The sequence below is a fragment of the Danio aesculapii genome, chromosome 21, assembly GCF_903798145.1.
Source record: "Danio aesculapii chromosome 21, fDanAes4.1, whole genome shotgun sequence".
Classification (NCBI taxonomy): Eukaryota; Metazoa; Chordata; class Actinopteri; order Cypriniformes; family Danionidae; genus Danio; species Danio aesculapii.
The window spans coordinates 5,745,390-5,767,126 of NC_079455.1; the positions used below are offsets into that span (position 1 = coordinate 5,745,390).

Sequence of the window (21,737 nt, forward strand, 5' to 3'; positions counted from 1 at the left end):
CTCAAGGAAATGTGTAGAAAAAATATGACATTTAAGTTGAAAAAATCCACATCGTTTTAAACGTATTTCAGACAATGGGGGTTCCGGTTATTTTCAATGATATCAGATATTTGCACCTAAATTCTAAAATTTAAAATATACAATTTTTTATAAAAATTTAATTTTAAATAAAATTTTAGGCCCTTTTAAAACTCTTAAATTCGCTGTTCTAGGTCTTAAATATTTTACCACAGGTCTTAGTTTTCCGATGTCCACGTAACGCTACATCTAATGCTCATTTAAATAATTTTTTGTTGTTGTTGCTTGGTTTTTGTAGTGTTGTAGTTCTTTATTTCACTAGTGTAAATGTAAATTGCGAAATTACATCCAACATGGAATAGACAAACACCTTACTGTTATTAAATTCAGTTTGTGTGGCGAATGTAACGTTATTGCTGTGTTTGCGGAGGTTTGCTTTGGGTGGTGCGACTTAAGTTCGGCTGCCGGACCTCACGAAATGTTTTGAGACTCGAGTGAACAGTTCACTCGGCGTCGCGTTTGATTTGAATTTATTATGAACAACTTTGAAGAGATTTTGTCAGAAATCAAATTATGTCTTTGATAACTGGAAAGGAAAATTTGAACAATCAGTTTACAATATACTGATGGTCTGTTTTTCTGGGCTTTATTGGTGATAATGATCAGGAATGTTGGACCATTATTGCCTTTTTAGCTTATAAGCAGAGGACAGAAGCTAGCCAGACAGTAACACGTGACTTGTGGAGTGGGCAAAATAATTTTAAAAAGTCAGTATTTTAGTAAGTTTTTGCTTTTATTTTTGCCATAATAAAATATATAATTGTAGAGCTTGTTCTGTTGTCATTGATACTTAACTTTATTAGGTAGAAGGCTGTCCGAGATATGATCAAAAGCAAGTGACGCATCAAAGTTTGATTTAAAAAAATCTTGAATGGTTATAAAAATCTTTACAATCATTATTATAAATTCCAAAAAATAATAAAAAACATTTAGTTTAAAAATCGTCAATGATATTAATGATATGACCTAGTTTCGAAAACGTACCACTTCTCTGTTTATCTGTCTGACTTAACAGTGGGTTTCTTTTTAACGCCCCCTGTCATTTAAAAGAATATCTCAATGGTGAACGCATCAAGTATAAAAGCCTTGTCTGTTTCGTGAGGTGCGCGATGCGGCTCCAGCCATAAGATGATTTGTTTATTTGTTTTTTTCTGTAGTTCAATGGTGCATCTAACCTGTCTTTAGTACCGTTCAGTGTGGATACATTTATTTTACCACTAATTTTGTGATTTTACATTTTCTCTTTAAGTGTATGCCTGTTTTTGATATTGTGATATAGGTCTTAAATGTAATACTTAATGGTCTTTAAAAGGTCTTAACAAGTCTTAAATTTGACATTATGATATCTGCAGAAACCCTGTATTAAAAACCCACACAACTTGGAATACAAAAAACTGATACGATGCCACTATGTGTGGCTTATGCTTGTAATTTTTTAGATTAACAACACCAAAAAGAAAAGTAATGTAAAGTACAGTTTTCCTACTGATGAGAAGAGAGGAGAAAAAGATGGAACGTTGTCTGAATTTAATAAATCACAGCTACTGAAAGAGCACACGGGTGGAGATGGATATAAGCAGTCACTTAAACCAGATGCTGTACCTTAAGTAGCCATGTTTGTATACCTTTTTGTCATTTTGATTTAAATAATTCATATTGAAAGATTAGGTGGTGTGTTTACAGGATCTTGAAATTTATTACATCTATTACATGGGGGTGTTTACATGTGCCACTTTCATTTATGCACACACCAGTCATTTTGTATTTTCTGCCATACTTTCTGTAACCTATAAGGAAAACACAAGAAGGAAGCTGAGTTTTGTGCTACCTCTCCCTCCTCAGACAGGCAACATGTGGATGAAAGTCTATAAGGGCTGGTGGGAGCGGACTGTGCTGGTGGAATTTACTGACCTTCATTTGACACTAAACTTTCACATGAGTCACCACTCCCCAGTCCTTTACGCATTTGTGTAGACTGGTAGAGGGATGTTTAGGGGATGAATTCAGGCGAACTATACAGAAAAATAGAAATCTTTCATTCATTCGTTTTCCTTAGTCTCTTATTTCTTGAGGGGTCGACACAGCAGGCGTTTGGCATGTTTGTTTCATTTGGTTTATAGAAAGTTTTATCTCACCCTTCTCAAATCAATTACAATTTCATCTGGTTTGATTGAATTGTTTATATGGAGCATTTTTATTTGGATTGAACATTTAAATCAATTAAAACACCATATGCTCACTCTGTAGCCCTATATTTATATTTGGAGATCATGAATTATGAAGCCAGAAGTATGTATTGCTGCATTTTTTTCTTTAAAACGAATACTACCTGGCGGTATGATGCCATTCCTTTTCACGCTACCAGCTGACCGCTTACCCCTGTGTGGACGGCTTTCCTGCTGTTGCCAGTTTGTCAGAATGTGGTAAAAATCAGGCGAGGGCTTTTCTTTTGCTGAATTGCTTTTGATATCATTGTCGCTTGAGTTAAGCGAAGTGGGTGTTTTGGGTCAATCCGTGCTTTTGAAAACACTATTGGTTGGGTTTTAGGAAGTGGGTGGACGGGTCAATCTGTGCTTTTGAAAACACTATTGGTTGGGTTTAGGGAAGTAGGTGGATGGGTCAATCTGTGCTTTTGAAAACACTATTGGTTGGGTTTAGGGAAGTAGGTGGACGGGTCAATCTGTGCTTTTGAAAACACTATCGGTTGGGTTTAGGGAAGTAGGTGGACGGGTCAATCTGTGCTTTTGAAAACACTATCGGTTGGGTTTTAGGAAGTGGGTGGACGGGTCAATCTGTGCTTTTGAAAACACTGTCGGCTGGGTTTAGGGAAGTAGGTGGACGGGTCAATCTGTGCTTTTGAAAACACTGTCGGCTGGGTTTAGGGAAGTAGGTGGACGGGTCAACCTGTGCTTTTGAAAACACTGTCGTTTGGGTTTAGGGAAGTGGGTGAACGAGTCAATTGGTGCTTATAAAAGCACTATCGGTTGGGTTTAGGGAAGTAGGTGGATGGGTCAATCTGTGCTTTTGAAAACACTATTGGTTGGGTTTAGGGAAGTGGGTGAACGAGTCAATTGGTGCTTATAAAAACACTATCGGTTGGGTTTAGAGAAGTAGGTTGACGGGTCAATCTGTGCTTTTCAAAACACTGTCGGTTGGGTTTTGGAAAGTGGATGGATGGGCCAATCGATGCTTTTGAAAACACTATTGTTTAGATTTAGGGAAGTAGGTGGACGGGTCAATCTGTGCTTTTGAAAACACTATCGGTTGGGTTTAGGGAAGTAGGTGGACGGGTCAATCTGTGCTTTTGAAAACACTATTGGTTGGGTTTAGGGAAGTAGGTGGACGGGTCAATCTGTGCTTTTGAAAACACTATTGGTTGGGTTTAGGGAAGTAGGTGGATGGGTCAATCTGTGCTTTTGAAAACACTATCAGTTGGGTTTTGGGAAGTGGGTGGACGGGTCAATTTGTGCTTTTGAAAACACTATCAGTTGGGTTTTGGGAAGTGGGTGGACGGGTCAATTTGTGCTTTTGAAAACACTGTCGGTTGGGTTTTAGAAAGTGGATGGACGGGCCAATCGATGCTTTTGAAACACTATCAGTTGGGTTTTGGGAAGTAGATGGACGGGTCAATCTGTGCTTTTGAAAACACTATCGGTTGGGTTTAGGGAAGTAGGTGGATGGGTCAACCTGTGCTTTTGAAAACACTATTGGTTGGATTTAGGCAAACAGGTGGACGGGTCAATCGGTGCTTTTGAAAACACTATCGGTTGGGTTTAGGGAAGTAGGTGGACGGGTCAGTCTGTGCTTTTGAAAACACTATCGGTTGGTTAAGGGAAGTAGGTGGATGGGTCAATCGGTGCTTTTGAAAACACTGTAGGTTGGGTTTAGGGAAGTAGGTGGACGGGTCAACCAGTGCATTTGAAAACACAGAGTGAATGGCACTCGCGAGAGAAATTTGAGATCTCAAAAAGCATACACAGCAGCTCCTGGAGGATTCGCAAAAGCAAAAACAGCTAAAAAATTTACCTCCTAGGACATATTTCACGCTGTCCGGAAATGTATATATGGGTACATTTTCAGAATGAGCCTGGGTTGAATTATCCATGTAAACACATTTGCTCTACAATTACAACTAGCTCTAAATGCTCTCCAACATGCCAATGCTTGTCAGTCACTGAAGGAGAAAGTTCAAGCTTATTCACAGAGAGCCCTGGTGATTGGTCAGTTTCTCAGTGCAAGTCTGAAAATGCAAGTGCAAGTCTGCAGCCAGACACTAGCTATGTTTCCATCCAAAAATGCTAATTAAATGTATGCGCAAAACTGGATAATTCTAATAAAAGATGTGCAAATGAAGCAGCGTTTCCATCCAACAAGTCAAAGCAAACAAAATTGTCACTTCCTGATTATCTGGCGCCAAATATCAACAGTAAAAACAGAATTTACTGCAGTAGGAGAAGCTGCGTGAAGTTTTCTTCATTTAATAAATGACTTGCGCCTAAGAAGGCAATCCTGACACGCAGTGAACACGCGGTGACATTTGAAGACGTAAGATGCAGAGCACAGACGCTCTTGATTCTGGAGGTAATTAATAAAATACTAACACTGAAATGGTTACGGTGTTTTAGAATGACCAAAACAACGTTTCAGATGTTTCAGATGTCTGCTCATCCTGCTAGTTTATCTATTCACACACATTTTATCAACATATGATCTCTTATAATAAAATCACATGACTTTTTTTTTAAAGCGCATACTGGAATTTATACGGTAAAAGTGTTTCCATCACAGTTTTTGTGCATCTTTTCTTATCGAACAACAAGTTTATCCTACTCAGTTCTGCGCATGTTTTTATGCGCATTTTCAAAATGTCCACGCATCTTGGCGTTTCCACCAAAATGTGCAGAATATATATGAAATAGCCCCCCTGAATTATTAGCCCCCCTGTTTATTTTTCCCCCAATTTCTGTTTAACTGAGAGAAGTTTTTTTCAACACATTTCTAAACATAATAGTTTTAATAAGTCATGTCTAATAACTGATTATTAGCTTTGTCATGATGACAGTACATAATATTTTACTAGATATTTTTTAAGACACTTCTATACAGCTTAAAGTGACATTTAAAGGCTTAACTAGGTTAATTAGGTTAACTAGGCAGGTTAGGGTAATAAGGCAAGTTATTGTATGATGATGGTTTGTTTGGTAGACTATCGGGGCTAATAATATTGACCTTAAAATGGTTTAACTGCTTATATTCTAGCCGATATAAAACAAATATTACTTTCTGCAGAAGAAAAAATATTATCAGACATACTGTGAAAATTTCCTTGCTCTGTTAAACATCATTTGGGAAATATTTTAAAAAAGAAAAAATATTGTAATGTAAAACTAAATATTTTGATTATGATGAAAAAAATACACTGACTAATTCAGACATCAAGAAATCATGATTTTTTACAATAAAAGACACCTTTTAAAGGGATTATTGTATTGTTATGGCATGTAACATCTTGTGTTCTATGAAAAAAGGAAAAAAAATTATAAATTATCAAAACTCGAACCATTTTTTAAAGCTGAAAAAATATGGCTTTGCATACCAAATGTACCTGCAATTATAGAATCACAACAATGTTTAAAATGTATAATGTCATGTACAATACCTTCTAAGTACCTGTTTAATTGTACAATCAATGTTCCTTTAAATATATTGTAAAGTATAACAATGTATTGTAGGCATGAGGAATTGGGAGAGACCTCAATGAATTTTAACTGAGCAAGGGAATAATATGCTTTCAGAAAGAAATCAGCTTTTGAGATCCTTGTACTCTGTCTTTGTTTTCTCTGGGTTGTCTTTGCTCTCATTGTATTGAAAAGACTTGAGTTTTCCCAGAGGGAGCTTTGTCCTTAAAACTTGTTGCCAACAAGGGGTCAGGAACAATGCTGGTTCGGGTTCAGTTCAGTTTTGTTTATTAGCTTGCAAATGTGATTTATGCAAAACTAGAATTTTATTTGTTTGGAAAAAAGGGGGGAAGGAGTGTTTAGCTACAAGTAATGGGAAGTTCAGATCATTTTACTGACTTGGACCTTTGAGTCTCTTTCATCGAGATGAGATGAACGAATTTTTTTTCGAGTCATTGCATTCAATTTGCCAAAATAACATTCAAATGTTACAGGATGCTTCCAAACACATCTACAACTAGCCCAAACGCTGATCACACTACTACTGTACATACAAGTCATAACTACTGTAGAATGTTACTATACAATGCAATGCTCAGGGGCATATCGGTCATTTTAAAAGTGGGTGGGACGGCTGTATGTGATCATATGTTCATATAATTATTAATCACCTGTTTCTAAATGGTCTGTCTCTATAATTGAGGGGGACGGATCCCTCCTGTCCCCCCCGGTTGCTACGCCCCTGGCAATGCTACTAAGAAAGAGAAAACAATCCTGCACTGTTTACCTGGTGTTTTATCTATGATTAGCTCTGCTCACCTCTTCTGACAGGTTTTCATATTTGAGTTGTTTGTTCACCTGACACTGACAGTCCCATATAAGCTTAACATATATGCGTACAGCCTGAGCCAGAAACATCCATGACTAGTTCACCTTATGAGTCTTCGGGTTTCTGAGTCGTTCGTTCATCAGTTTGTACCAGATCCAGGTACAAACAATGGGGTGATCGTTCATTTTCAGTGGTAGGTCCAAAACTATGGAACCACCCTGCCTTTAGAACTTTGCATCATTACAGATGTGGCACTATTTAAAGCTAAACTCAAAACCTTTTTATTTAGACTTGCTTTTGATATTCGTTAGTACAAAATGCTGTTCTATAGCTTTATTGACACTTGTGTTCTTATAATTTTATGTGTTTTAATAGCCCCTTTCACACATACAGACTTTTCCGGAAAAATATCGACAGTTTTCCAGAAAGGTCTGTATGTGTGAACAGGCACTTTTTGAAAATACCGGTAAATTAGTTTCCGGAAAGAGAAGTTGTAACATTACTGGTAATTTGCCGGAATGCTGCGCTGTGTGAACGCAGAAGGAGGATTGCCAGAAAGAGCGCGTTCACGTCTATAACGCACTGACGTGAGACGTCTACTTTAGCCAATCAGAACACTCATGAATATTTTTCCAGACACATTTACAGTAGCTGCTAGATGTTAGTCAGATAACGTTTCTATGTTCCTTCTTAACGCCGACTTAGTAAAAAATTTTTCGATAAAATGCTTATGATTAGCCATTGTTACCTTCAAGCTCTGACACGTATGCATGTAAAGCAGCTGGTTAGTGCTAGCACACACACATATTATGTACATCTCGACATGCGAAAGTGTTCCTTCATGTTTTCATCGAAGTTGTTTACAATACTTATCCATCCACAGAGTTTGTAATGTAGTCTAATGTTTACAAATACAAAGCCAGCTGTTTATAGGTCATTTCTGGTTAATGACGTCAGAATTTATCGGTATTTTGGAATGGATGTGTGAATGATTTTTTTTGGAAAAATGTCCTCGCCTGTGTGAACAGCACTTTTTTTAATTTACCTGTAAAGTCGTTCCGGAAATTATCTGGATATTTACCGGTATCACTGTGTGAAAAGGGCTAATGTTTAATTTTTGTTTTTAAGACTGTAAAGCACTATGGGCAGCCTCCTGATTGTAATAAGGTGCTATACACATGAAGTTTGATTGATTGATTGATCACGTGACAGTGTGTAAAGAGATGACTCAAAACCAAACACTCAAGAAATGAACGGATCATATCTTTTTCTGGCTATAAATGCGTATGATTGGCTTGTGTCTTTCACATGATGAAAAACCAACTCAAACCGAGGACTCGAGAGATAAACGGATCAAATCTGTTTCCAGCTATGATTGGTTGAGTGCATATGATTGGTTGACTGACTGACTGCATATGAGTTTTTAAATATTAGTATCACTATGTTAGTCTTAAGAATATCAATACTTTTAGTCAAAACAATCCCTACAGAAAAAAAACAACTTAAACCAGCCTAGGCTGGTTGGCTGGTTTTAGCTGGTCGACCAGTCTGGTTTCAGGGGGGTTTTGGCCATTTGCAGGCTGGTTTCGAGCCATTTCCAGCCTGGTCTTAGCTGGTCAGGCTGGAAAATGACCAGCTAAAACCAGCTTGACCAGCCTAGACAAGCTGGGAGCCCAGCCAAAACCAGCTATGTCCAGCTTAAACCAGGCTGGTCAAGATGGTTTTAGCTGAATTTAGCTGGTCATTTTCCAGCCTGACCAGCTAAGACCAGGCTGGAAATGGCTGGAAACCAGCCTGGAAATGGCCAAAACCCCTCTAAAACCAGGCTGGTCAACCAGCTAAAACCAGCCAACCACCCTAGGCTGGTTTAAGCTGGATTTTTCAGCAGGGATGCCAAAATTATTTGCATTTAGATGATGTAAACAACCAAAGCTTGCACTTCCACCTAAATGTATTACCAATTTTTGACGTCACCTCATACAAATCAAATCTTCTGACCAATCCAATTATCAGTATTATCTGACATGCCCTGCCCCCTTTTCAATGTTTACTTTTCATTTGATATGCTTAGGCTCAATGACAATGAGCTATGATAGCTAATAAGAGCTATGATAAATCTAAATGCAATTGGCTGTTTTTTTTTGAAGGGAGGGAGCTACCCTATGTCCCACCCTGTCCTCACCTGTTAATTCAAATCACTTCACACATTGAACAGAAATGCACATTTCGAAGCACTTCACGAGACCTTTAAATATCACTTATAACAAAACATTACTTTGTAATTTTCAAGCAAACTTTGCATTTTTTACAAATTGTGCATGAAATTAGAAATTATTTGTGAAATTATTATAATTTAATAATGTTTATTATGAAGGGCAACACGGTGGCTCAATCGTAAGCACTGTCGCCTCACAGCAGGAAGGTCACTAGTTTGAGTCCCGGCTGAGCCAGTTGTCATTTCTGTATGGAGTTTGCATGTTCTCCCCATGTTGGTGTGGGTTTCCTCCGGGTGCTCCGGTTTTCCCACAGTCCAAAGACATGCGCTATAGGTGAGTTGTATGCACAAAATTGGCCATAGTGTATGAGTATGTGTGTTTTCCAGTACTGGGTTACGGCTGGAAGGGCATCCGCTGCGTAACACATATACTGGAATAGTTGGTGGTTCATTTCACTGTGGCGACCCCTGATAAATAAGGCACTAAGCCAACGGAAAATGAATGAATGAACGTGTGTCTGTTTAAACATGTGTCTCTTTAAATACAAATGAGCTACTCCAAATGCTGAACTCCCCTTTGCAGAGTGATTACTCCTCATACCATTGTGCTGTTGTACTCACACCCAGGAACTGGATGGCTACAGTCAGACTGACAACAATCAATAGAAATCCAATGTCAAAATGCATATACAGCACTGATAAAAGCATAACCGCTCACACTGTAAGTTTTACTGTAAGCTACTGGGGTGCGTCATTTACAAGCACTCACAACAAAGTAACAAACAAGATTTTAGCTAAAAAGGCAACAACACGGAGAGTGTCACAACTGAAAACAAATGAATATCTGAGTCAGCTTCAAATTGCCTCATTAATATTTAACCATCCCCAGCAGCCGAGACAGCTATAATGCACTGGACTGTTTTTAGCGAACTCAAAGCTTTGTTTACCCGTCTCTGATGCTAATGCTAGCGAGGAAAAGTTCCCTGTTCTTAGAGAGACGGAGCATTCAGAGCATGGCTCAGTCAACGTCATATCGCTCTGTTATCTATCTTAATGTCTTTCAGGAAGGGCAGCCAGCTTTAGAACTGGCGAGAGTGATGTTCCTTTAGTTTGTGTGTGCTGCTGACTCATATTGTAAATAATGGGAATGCTACAGCTGCACAGGGGTCCTGGGAAAATGAAATCGTGTTATTCCGCACCAGATGAACAGCCAGGATTGAAGTAACAACATCCACATAACAATGCAAGAAAAAGGAGATCTGGTATCTTTGCATGAGGGATATTTTTATAACTCTGCATGCCCCGGTTCCCAAACAGTGTTCATGGTGAAATCGGGGCCCGAATGCTTGTTACATAAGAACATTACAACGGCTCATAGACATCCCTTTTCCACTACAATGAGCTTTGCCTCAGGCCTGTCATTAACCTTGACTATGTGTTTTTCCGAAGAGGGACCTTGTGAACTCCAATGCATGTTGGTGGGTTTGTATGTTGGGTCCGCTTACAAATAAAGACCGGGTCATATTTCTACAGACGAGAAACCCTCAGGGGTGCGTGTTTGGCCTATGGCTATTATTACTCATCACATTCTCATACTGATATCGATGGAGAGAATGCATTTGACTATTCATGATACTGTTTTCTACACTTGAATGGCCAGCACTGAAACGCCTTATGGGTTAAAATGAGAGCAAACCAAAAAACGCCTTAAAGGCGACTTCCATGTGCTCAACTCATCCAGCTGTTGTGAGAAATGTACTGTTCTCAAATGAGCATCTAGAAACATGCCAGAAAATACTCTACAATTAAGCTATGGTACTAGTTCAGTGTATTGCATTTCAAATTTCAAAATGTAAATAAAGGCAGATGTACGCTGTAAATTCAGCACAAACATGGAACGGCTGATGTAACAGCATGCACAATAAGATCATCTGTGACTGCATCTTTATACATTAACTGTATAAGTTTAAGTTTCAATGCGCTGTATTGTTATTTACATTACATTTCCAACATGCAGTATAGCAATGTTAATAGATAATAATAATAGTAACAATACAACATAGGGCTCATTCTTAAAATGTACCCCTATATACATTTCTGGAGATTGCGAATTATGTAGCCAGGAGGAACGTATGGCTGCATTTCGTCTGTAAAATGAACGCTACAGGGCGGTATGATGCCTTTACTTTTAGCGCTGACTGCTTACCTCAACGGCTGGTCAATCGGTGCTTTTTAAAGCACTATTGGTTGGGTTTAGGGAAGGGGGAGGTCTCGGTTGGTTGGTCAGTCAGTTGACAGCGACCTGTGGTGGATTTACCAGCTGACCGCTTACCTTCATGGCTTTGGACAGCTTTTCCGCTGCTACCAGTTGTCTAGTGACTCGCTGTGTAGGTCGGAGGATTTGAGATGCAGAGCGGAGTTGACCATAAGGTTGAGATTCTAGTTCGGTGAAAAACGGTTCCAGAAAACAGGTAAGATAACAGCAAAAGCCAAAAAATTTAAATAAACAAGTAAATAATGGTGAGAATGTGTTAAAATCCATATTTGTTTTGTGGCACTAGTGAGGGAAATTTGAGAAGCGTAGACAGCGGCCTCTAACGGATTCATGGGGAAAAAAATTTAGCTCCCGAGACATATTTGGCGTTCTCCAGAAATGTATATAGGGGTACATAATCAGAATGAGCCTGGGTTGTAATAATAACAATAATTTTTTAAACCAGGAATGGAAAATAAACTCTATGAAGAACGAGTTCCAGTATAAGGTTGCAATAGTCTCATTGTAAAAACATAGCCCTATAGACATTTCTGGACATTGCAAATTATGTAGCCAGAGGTACGCATGGCTGCATTTCATATTTAAAACGAACGATACAGGGCCGTATGACGCCACTACTTTTCATGCTATCAGGTCAATCTGTGCTTTTTAAAACACTGTCGGTTGGGTTTAGGGAAGGGGGATCAGTCAGTTGGTCAGTCAGTCAGACAACAGCAGCCTCTGGTGGAACAGCAGGTGCGAATGGCACTCAAGAGAAATTTAAGTTCTGAAAAAGTGTACACAGCAGCCTCTGGTGGACTCACAACAACAAAAACTGCAAAAAACATAGCTCCTGGGACGTATTTGGTACTTTTCAGAAATGTATCTAGGGGTACATAATCAGAATGAGCCTGGGTTGTAATAATAATATTTTTTCTGATTTTTTTTTCACAATTTAAGGATAAAAGTCAGAATAATTGTATATAAATATTACTTGTGAGGAGGGGGATCGGTAAAATGAGGTGCTGGATCAGACTGAAGTGAATTAAGCCCTCGGTTTAACATTCATTCATATTCTTTTCGGCTCAGTCCCTTTACTGATCAGGAGTCACCACAGTGGAATGAACCGCCAATTTATCCAGCATATGTTTTACACAGCTTATGCCCTTCCAGCTGCAACCCATCACTGGGAAACACCTATACACTCTTATTCACAAACATTTAGCTTACCCAACTCACCTACGCTGTATGTCTTTGGACTTGAGGGGGAAACCGGAGCACCCAGAGGAAACCCACACGAACACAGAGAGAACATGCAAACTCCACACAGAAATGTCAACTGACCCAGCCAAGGCTCATCAAAGCAATCCTCTCTGCTTATTCTGAATGGCCTTTACTAACAATAAATGTATATAAAAAGATACAAAGTCTTTCTGAGGCACCAACTAAAAAACCTTTTGGCAAAATGAATCAATAACTACACACACACACACACACACACACACACACACACACACACAGCTGTTCTATTAATGTACTAAATATGGTGCATTAATCTCTTTCTATTGAATTTATTAGTTCTTATAATTTACACATAAATCACTTTGGTCGAAAGCTTCTGCTTGATCAATAAATGTAAAAACATATATAAAAAGGATCAACTAAAAAGAGCTTTAGTGTGGAGAACAATGCTAAAATGTGCAAATAGTTTAAATGTCATGTTACAATAGCTAAATAAAAAACAAAATGTAATCTATATTCATAAAATGATTTATACTTATGGCTAAATTATGCCCAGACTGCAATTTTGTTAGTTTGTAATTTCTGATAGTCTTTTTTTCCTGCTGTTATGCTACTTTTCCTCAAGGAGTTTCTCTATTTTCGTGTTATCCAGTCTTACTTTGATGATTTAAATCTCACCTGAATTGAACACATCTGTGTTTTTCCTCACACAATCTCAGAATAAATTACGGAGCAAATTACCAACTGTTTCTTGGAAAACCGAGAAATCTAATCCCATCAGAATACGCAAGTTTGTGATTGTGATAAAACGTATGCTCGCATCTTCTCATTTATTTTAACCTTCAATATGACCTAATGAAACTTGAGCTGAATTCCTGAGCACAGACTCTTCATTATGGTCTCGAAGCTTTTGGTCAACTTTCAGGGTAAAATAACAGATTAAGGTTCAAATTCTGCTGGCACACTGTATTAAAATGTTCGTGAAATCAATAATGAGAATCAGATCATGGACTGCTCAAAATAAGAACTGCAATCTTTCAGATTTGGCAGAGTAAATTATGATTTTCATTTATTTCTGTGTGAATTATATCATTAATTTATTTCCAGATGGATTGACTGGTGCGACACGGTGGCTCAGCCTTTAGCACTGTCACCTCACAGCAAGAAGGTTGCTGGTTTGAGTCCCAACTGGGTCAGTTGGCTTTTCTGTGTGGAATTTGCATGTTCTCCCAGTCCAAACACATGCGGTATAGGCAAATTGAATAAACTAAATTGGCCGTAGTGTATGTGTATGCATGGGGGATGTTTCCCAGTGCTGGGTTGAGGCTGGAAGGGCATTATTCATGCTGGATAAGTTGGCGGTTCATTCCGCTGTGGTGCCCCCTGATGACTAAAGAATAAATGAATGAATGAATGAATGAATGAATGGATTGACTGGGGACTCCAAGCCAGTTTTTGCCCTTGAGGTACTGATAGTAGTATTGTAATCTCCTCTGTTTGGCCCTCAAATAAATGCTTAACTTCAGTGTACTCCAGGGGCCCTGTGACATGTCACATCACTCCTCATACCTCTCATCGCACAAGCCTTTTGGCCACAGATTGACAATAAAGGTTAAACAAAAATTCAATCAATCAAAGAAGCTTAATTTTCCATCTCAAAAGAAAAAAAATTATGTAAATGACTCAATTGAGGACACACTTCTAGCTGGCAAAAGTGCGTCATTGATGGTGTGATCAATAGCTATTGATTTTTTACAAAGTGTTGACCTTTAAATAAAAAAAAAAAAACTGGCAGAGGCATACCTCATAACTGTAATAACCGTGCATATTTATACATAAATATAATACTCATTAAGTGGGAGGAATGGAAAATATACAGCAAGCAAGCTTACAAAAACAACATACACCTTTATTAGCAAATAGAAAGGGACCATTTTTTACAAACTGTAAACTAGGTATTGTATTTATGTTTGGGTATACCTTGAAGAACTGCAGCACACATATAAACCTGTACAGCCATTGAGATTATTACAAGTAGGACATGTTCCTGGATCAACTTCTTAGGTGAACAATATTAGCTGAATTTGAAAAGTTTTGCCACAACTCAACACCATAGACCCATAATGTGACAATTAAAACATGTCATATCTTAGAAAATGCACAATTATGCTTTCATAATATGGATTTTTAATTGTTTCACAGAGCCCAGCAAGCGTTTTTTTGCTTTTAATAGATGTCTAATAGACATCTAAAGTAGGGCTGTGCGATTAATCGAAATCGAATTGCAATTTGAAACGTTGCGATTAGTTAATCATAAGAGGCTGCAATATAAAATATATATGTAAACAAGAATAACGAATAACATCCGAGGTTAAGAGCTTCAAAACCAGTACACTATGCTTCAGAAAATTAGTCATGCTAGACTTTCTGCGAGGCATTGCAGTAATGGTATTTGTTGTCATGAACTATGCCACATTACACGAGGAGAAACGATTGAATCTTAAGTCATGACGTCCATTTGTCTTTTACGACTCCCCACTACATCCTACGTCAAGGAAATTGTGCCGAAATCATGTGATCTGACCAGGCTTTATAACGAGCCAATTGAGTGAGCATACTTTTGTTCTGCCCAATCAGAATTGCACAGCTGCACTATACCCACAATAAAAAAAAAAGAAAACAAACAGGAAAGCGCTGACAAGTGGGATTATGGCATCTGCTGCTTCAGAAGCATTAATGGACTAGTTAATATTAAAGAAAAACAGCATTGGTAATATGGGAATATTTTGGTTTCAAGGTCACAGACACAGAACAAAAAGCTTTTTTAAGAGCGGTCGCAGAATTGTTGCCACGGCTTACAGATTATTGAGCTGAAGCTTGAATTTAATTTAAATCAGCTTGAATTAAATCGCAATATATGTCAAAAAATTGCAATTAGATAGTTTTCCCAAATCGCACAGCCCTAGTCTAAACATAGTCGTCTTGGCTAAAACAAGGCTAAATTTGGACTATCAGAGAAAATCTAATAGATGTCTAAGAATAGGCCAAAACTAGACTAGACATCAAATAAACAAAAACCAAATGACTACACATATAAATCTGTCAAATCTGCCTATTTGATGATTAGTCTATTTTTGGGCTATTCTTAGATGTCTATTAGATTTTCACTGCCTTGTTTTAGCCAAGCTGCCAATGTTTAGATGTCTATTAGACGTCTATTAAACACACAATTGTTTTCTGGCAGCCTTCAATAACAATTCATGTCTTGACTTTATTTTTATTTTAAAAAACAAGATATGGGCCAAACATTTTATTTGTATTTACTTACATACTGTCTTAACTCTTAATTAAACTTGGGTAACGCTTTATTTTGATGGTCCATTTGATTATTAGTAGACTGTTTGCTTAATATCTGTTGATACTGCTGCAAAACAGACAGTTAACTGACTATAAGAAACTTTGCAAGTACATGTCAACTTACACTAACCTTAACACTGACCCTAACCCCCACCTAACAATCTACTTATAATTTAATGAGAATTAGTTGGCATGTACTGTAGATGCAATGTAACTTAAATTCAACAAACGAACCATCAAAATAAAGTGTGACCTGAACTTGTTCTGAACCTTGTACATGACTTGTTCCTTCAAGGATGAAGATGGGGCTTAAAAAACAATATCAACCAGTAATTCTGTCTGACGGTAGTTCGTTTTAAAGTCAGGACAAGAATGTTGTTCCAGGACAATCAAAACACGTTAATCCAGGAACACATAGTACTTGATGAAATCACAGAAACCAGTACAGTGCTTTAACTGCATGACAAACCCACATGAAAACAACACATACATTTGTTTTCTCTACTCACAATTAAGGACTTAAAGATAAAAAGCACTTGTGTTCACATCTCTAATTTGACATCATACAACACAGTTTTATTTTCTCCTGTTTATGTTACAATGCGCTAATTTACTCTGAGGTTCAAAATCCGTTTTGTATCACCTTGGAATGAATATTATAAATAACAGTGGTACAATGCAGCTGATAAAGTTATGAATCAAGGGGGAAGTGCTGCTACTGTCAAACAGTATTGTAAGCTCTACACTGCAAAGAAGAATTTTTTATTTCGATTTTTTGTCTTGTTTCCTGTTTAAATATCTAAAAATTCTTAAATCAACAAGGCAAGCAAAACGTAATGTCTCGTTTTAAGAAATAATATGCCAAAATTAAGTGAGTTTTTCCTTAAAACAGGCAAAATCATCTTATGTCAAAAAGAAAACCAAGATTTTTTGCTTATCCCATTGGCTGATTATTTTGCCTGTTTTAAGGAAAAACTCACTTAATTTTGGCATATTATTTCTTAAACCGAAACATTACGTTTTGCTTGCTTCTTGATGTAAGAATTTTTTGATATTTGGACTAGAAAGAAGACAATAAAATCTAAGTAAGAAAAGCATTTTTTTGCAGTGTAGCCATTGTCACTAGTTGTCATTTTTAGCCTCCTCTGAAAGGAACTGAAAACAACAGCTCTCAACCTGAAACTGACGGCTTATGAAAGCGTACAGAACAACACCTGCAAAATCAGAAAATAAACCTGCAATCTTTGGTAAAAAAGGAAACCAGAAATTTGGCCCAGTCATTTTATTCACTTCTTATTAAACAACTGCCCGTGGTTCCTCAGTGTTTCTGGGCATACCTTAGCATTTGGAGTAAAAGAAGCACCTGGGATTTTTGTGAATGTCACAGAGGATCATTTTAAATGCTAATCGCCTCATTGGCAAGGATGTTGCTAAACTAATTGCTGCTAAAAGCAGCCATTGTGAATATTCAAGCATTTGCATTTGAGCTGAAATGCAGTTTGATACACGGAGGTTATTAAATTTTGGAGCTCAATAAAAAATATAGCTGAATATTTCCATAGCAGCATTATGAAGAACGGGTATCTGACAGCCGGGTGAGTAAACAAGAGTCATTTGGAAAATCCCCTGGAGCGAATGTCCAGTTTTAGACAAATATGTGTGCTGAAGTCTGTGTTCATCTAGTCTCTCTGTCCAACTTATCCAAGCTGTGTAAATATTCTGTATGCTATTTCCAATGTGGAGCCGAACATACAGAATGATGGAAGAACATATAGAAAGGAGAATATTAGGGTAGATGAAGGCTGCTGAACAAGACGTCCTTATAATTTTGGCACAGGGTATAAATGAAGGCAAAATATGAGAGATTTTCTCTGTTACGACGGTCAACAAAAAAGGGGCAAACTGATTTTAAAGCTACCATCGTTGATTTATAGTAATCACGTTGGTCTCGTTTACATCTTGCTTACATTCCTAATGTACTCTGAGAACACGTCAGTTCAGTCAAATCCTGATGTTCATATGAAGCTCTCGCTGCATGGAAGGCCCTGGAATTAACTTAGATCAAGGGCAGTTGCATAACCTAACAAAACAGCTCAACAAATTATTAAAAGTGGGACGGCAGTTTATATGTCACCCATTCCGTAGGACAATGAAATACCGAGCTAAAAGGCAAATGTACCCATGGATGTAACACGCATTGGTAATCATACAGTACACCTTCCCATTGGACAGCTGACATAACAGTTCAGGGGCTGGATTCTGAACAATAACTATGCATGATGCGAAAGGGTTTTCATCCTGGATATGCTTTGAAGCGCCTTCTTATCGGGTTTTCAAAAAGGTCACAACATCTTTCTGGGTGGCTGGACAGAAGCATTGCATAAGATACAGTCATTACAGTTTTCCGTTGTACATTAGCTGAATTTCACATGTCCCAAAGCAAAGTTCATCCACAGATTTGGCAAAAGAAACCGTTTGAAGGCAGCCGTGGTGCCTGAAAGTACATTTAGAGTGGATGGAATCGAGAAAGGAAAAGCGGAGCAAGGATTCGCTAACGTTTAAAAGCATAATTGTAAACTGGTAGATCTCCAGGGCATGGGGTTTAAAATAAACCAATTTCCCTCTTAAAGCTTTCGACAATTGAAGTGAAAGTAATGACCAGTGAGATTACTAATGGGATTGTGTTTTCCCTGTGCTGTGACAACTGATGGGTTGGCAGTGAGGAAGGGCTTGGGTAAGGAAGTAGTCGTTGACATCAACATATTAAAAATTACATCCAACTATCATGGTCACTTCCACAGCTGATAATAAATCACATAGCAGAAAAATCCACTGCTCTCCAACGTCTTTGACATCACACCAATGCACACATAGAAGACTGGGTTGAAAAATGGCTACTGCTCTCAAGTCACATTATGGGGTAGTTTGCACATACAATTTCACAACTAGCAGCGTAAGGAGACGTTGACTTAGCCAACTCTGATAAATGGTGAAAAATTTAAACAACGCTATGTACATTTTATTGTCGACAGAGTAGACACAACCAAATTTCACTACCTGTGAGCCATTAAAGTAAACTCACCTACAAGATATTTTACTAGAGACCTTACTCTTGTCTTTATATTAACAACAGTATAGTTCTTTCACAAGCACGCGGGCTTGCATACGTATACACATGTATACATATGCATGCGTTGTTTGTTCACATTACTTTCCATAGATGTTTTGCAACAACTGACCTGTTAATGTCAATAATAAATGCTGTGAAAATTTTGCAGATAGTTATCCAGCATAAAGTGCCTTCGATTGGAACATTCTTTTGTTTTCCACAAGTTTCGTTAAGTCCAAGAATTGTTATTAAGGTCCTCAGTGAAGCTTTTGGATTCTGTACTGTATATAAACAAGGATTCCTTGCTGGAGTCAGATCTCACCTGCTGCTCAGCAGGATATAGATTTGTGCTGTCCGTTTTGTGTAATGGGGTTGATCTTTTCTAGTGAGACATCTGCATCACTATCCAAAGTGCCTGACATGGAAGGTGACAGTTTATCAAAGGTCTTTATGCCAGAGTCATCCTCTTTCTTCTGGTTCTCCTCCTCTTGGCAAATGATACTGTGAGGGATCTCATAGTTGCTGTTGTTCCCCTCCTTGGGAATGTGGCCCTTAGGCTGATACTGAGAAGTAGACGGAGGGCCACAGTTGTTGTTGATACTCACAATCTCTATAGCGCTGCTGCCCGGGCAGAGCCGATGGCAGCCCAGCAAGATGGAGAATGCCTTTCGGAAGTCAGCATTGAAGGCATAGATGATGGGGTTGAGTGATGAGTTCGCCCAACCGAACCAAACAAACACATCAAATGTGGTGGAACTGATGCACAAGAAGTCAGTGCTCTCATTTGGGTTGCAGAAAGGAACCATGCAGTTTAAAACAAAAAAGGGCAGCCAGCAGCACACGAAAACACCCATGATGACCGAGAGGGTCTTGAGAACTTTGGTTTCACGTTTGAAAGACATCTTAAAAGAACTTTCAGATTCCATACTGGCATTGTTTCCCATGCTGCTGTGGCGGTTCTTTGCGCTCTCAGCAGCTCTTTCTAGCGCTGAGATCCGACGAATCTGCTTCTGGGCAATGCGGTAGATGCGGGTGTAAGTGACCAGCATAATAGCCACAGGTATGTAAAAACTGATCAGCGAGGAGGAGATGGCGTATGTCCGATTAAGGCTGGAGTCGCAGTTATCTGGGGGAAGTTCGCCATAGGTACCGTTAAGCTCTGTATAACTGGTTGTCTGGGCTTTGTGCCAATTTAGCTGCACAGGGATGAAGGAGATAAGGATGGACAGCGTCCATGCCACGCTTATCATGATGAACGCCACCTTGGGTGTCATCTTGCGTTCATATCGAAACGGGCTAGAAATGGCCCAGTAGCGGTCCACACTGATGACGCACAGATTCAAGATGGAGGCAGTGGAACACATGATGTCAAAGGCCACCCAAACATCGCAGAAAGCGCCGAACGGCCAAAAACCTACAATCTCTGTGGCCGCTTTCCATGGCATCACCAAAATGGCCACAAGCAAGTCAGAAATAGCCAGTGATATAACAAAGAAGTTGGTGACTTTTGAGCGCAGATGGCGAAACTTTGTGACTGCAGCACAGACCAATGTGTTCCCCAGTAAGGTGGTCAGGATGAGGAGTGAGAGGAAACAACCAGTCAGAACTCGCTTTGATGAATCGCGCTGCGACACACTGCTGTCCAGGACTGTGGAGTAGTTCACATCCATGGCTTTTCACCGAGTCGAGTTAGCAGTCACCCCATAATTCCAGACCAAACTAAGAGTGCTTACACATGAATTGGAGCAACTGGTTGATCTGGTTTGTCCGTAGTTATGTTGACTGTTGGAGTCATCTTGCAAAGCACATATCATATTTTCAATGCTAAAATCTCTTGAGGAGCTCAAAAATGGATCCATGTACTCCCACAGAGCTTCCCCATGAACATAATATGACCAAAGGAAGAAAAAAACATACATTTAGTAATCATCTGGTAAGCATTTAATCTAGTTTATAAATAGCTTGCTGTATAATTAAGACTCTTTCGTCTCTCAGTACCTTGTCAGCAGTTTGTTCACCGTCCCACAGCATACTCTCCAAAAGAGGTTAAGCAAACATAGGCAGGCGTGATGATTAGCCTTATATATGAGCTCATCGATACTATATTGATTGGATTGTCGCTGTGTTGGTCTGATTTGTCCCCGTTAATGACAGCAGAAGCGCGTCCGTGTCATGTTGTTCACGAAGAAGACTCGATTCCAGAGAGAGAACGGGTGACAGTTCGTTTTGAGAAACGGGAGGTTCGCATTTTACATTGTTTATGTCGAGCAAGATTTATTCTTCGCTTCTTTAATCAATTCAACAAAGTACGGTGTTCCTTTGCGATGCGTTCCTGTATACATCCAGATCGCGTTGCTTTCAGCGCATCCCGAATCTACTGATCATCAGCTGCAAACGCACGAGAATCAGCAGTAAAGTCACACAGTCGCAAATTGGCGCTCTTCTCATGTTTCTGTCATCCGAATAGTCTGAAGAAAAATATCATCCTTGAATTAGTTTTCCATATAAGTGGTTTCAACGCCTTGGCATCAGTCCTATACGGAAAGGCTGCTGTTGTCCCGTGCACTTCATGTAGAATTACAGCTCATACTCACTCGTCCTGTCGCGCACATCACATGTGCATTAGCAGTTGGAGCGTGTATACTCGTGCAGTCAACTTTGGATTGCATTACTATAACATAATAAATGAACCATTCCTAATAAAGAAAATCATTTTAAAAGAAAAAAAAGAAAAGCAACGAAGTATCTACGCTTTCTATTTCAGCACATCTGCAATTCCTTAGCATATTTTCAAATAGTCTTGTACATCTCCGTGTTTATTTTTTGTCTGTGTAATAGTTTGCATGAGTTTTTCAGCAGGCTTGCGGTCTTCTTTTCTAGGAGAGAAGCAGAGAAGCTCTGACAGGTCTCAAGTTGTGGCAAGCGGTTTTAACATGTACTTCTTCAAACTAAGAATCCTTCTAAGCAATCCAGCA

The 21,737-nt window shown here is 38.7% G+C and overlaps 1 protein-coding gene across 1 annotated transcript; it reads right to left on the minus strand.

Moving 5' to 3' along the window:
• Positions 1-16,539: 16,539 nt before the first annotated feature.
• On the minus strand, positions 16,540-21,342 carry drd1b (dopamine receptor D1b). The gene is made up of 2 exons (XM_056447219.1): positions 20,761-21,342; positions 16,540-20,635 (listed from the first exon to the last, which is right to left on the minus strand). The coding sequence occupies exon 2, from the start codon at positions 20,430-20,432 to the stop codon at positions 19,092-19,094; it is 1,341 nt and encodes a 446-aa protein (XP_056303194.1). The 5' UTR covers positions 20,433-20,635; positions 20,761-21,342; the 3' UTR covers positions 16,540-19,091.
• Positions 21,343-21,737: the final 395 nt, after the last annotated feature.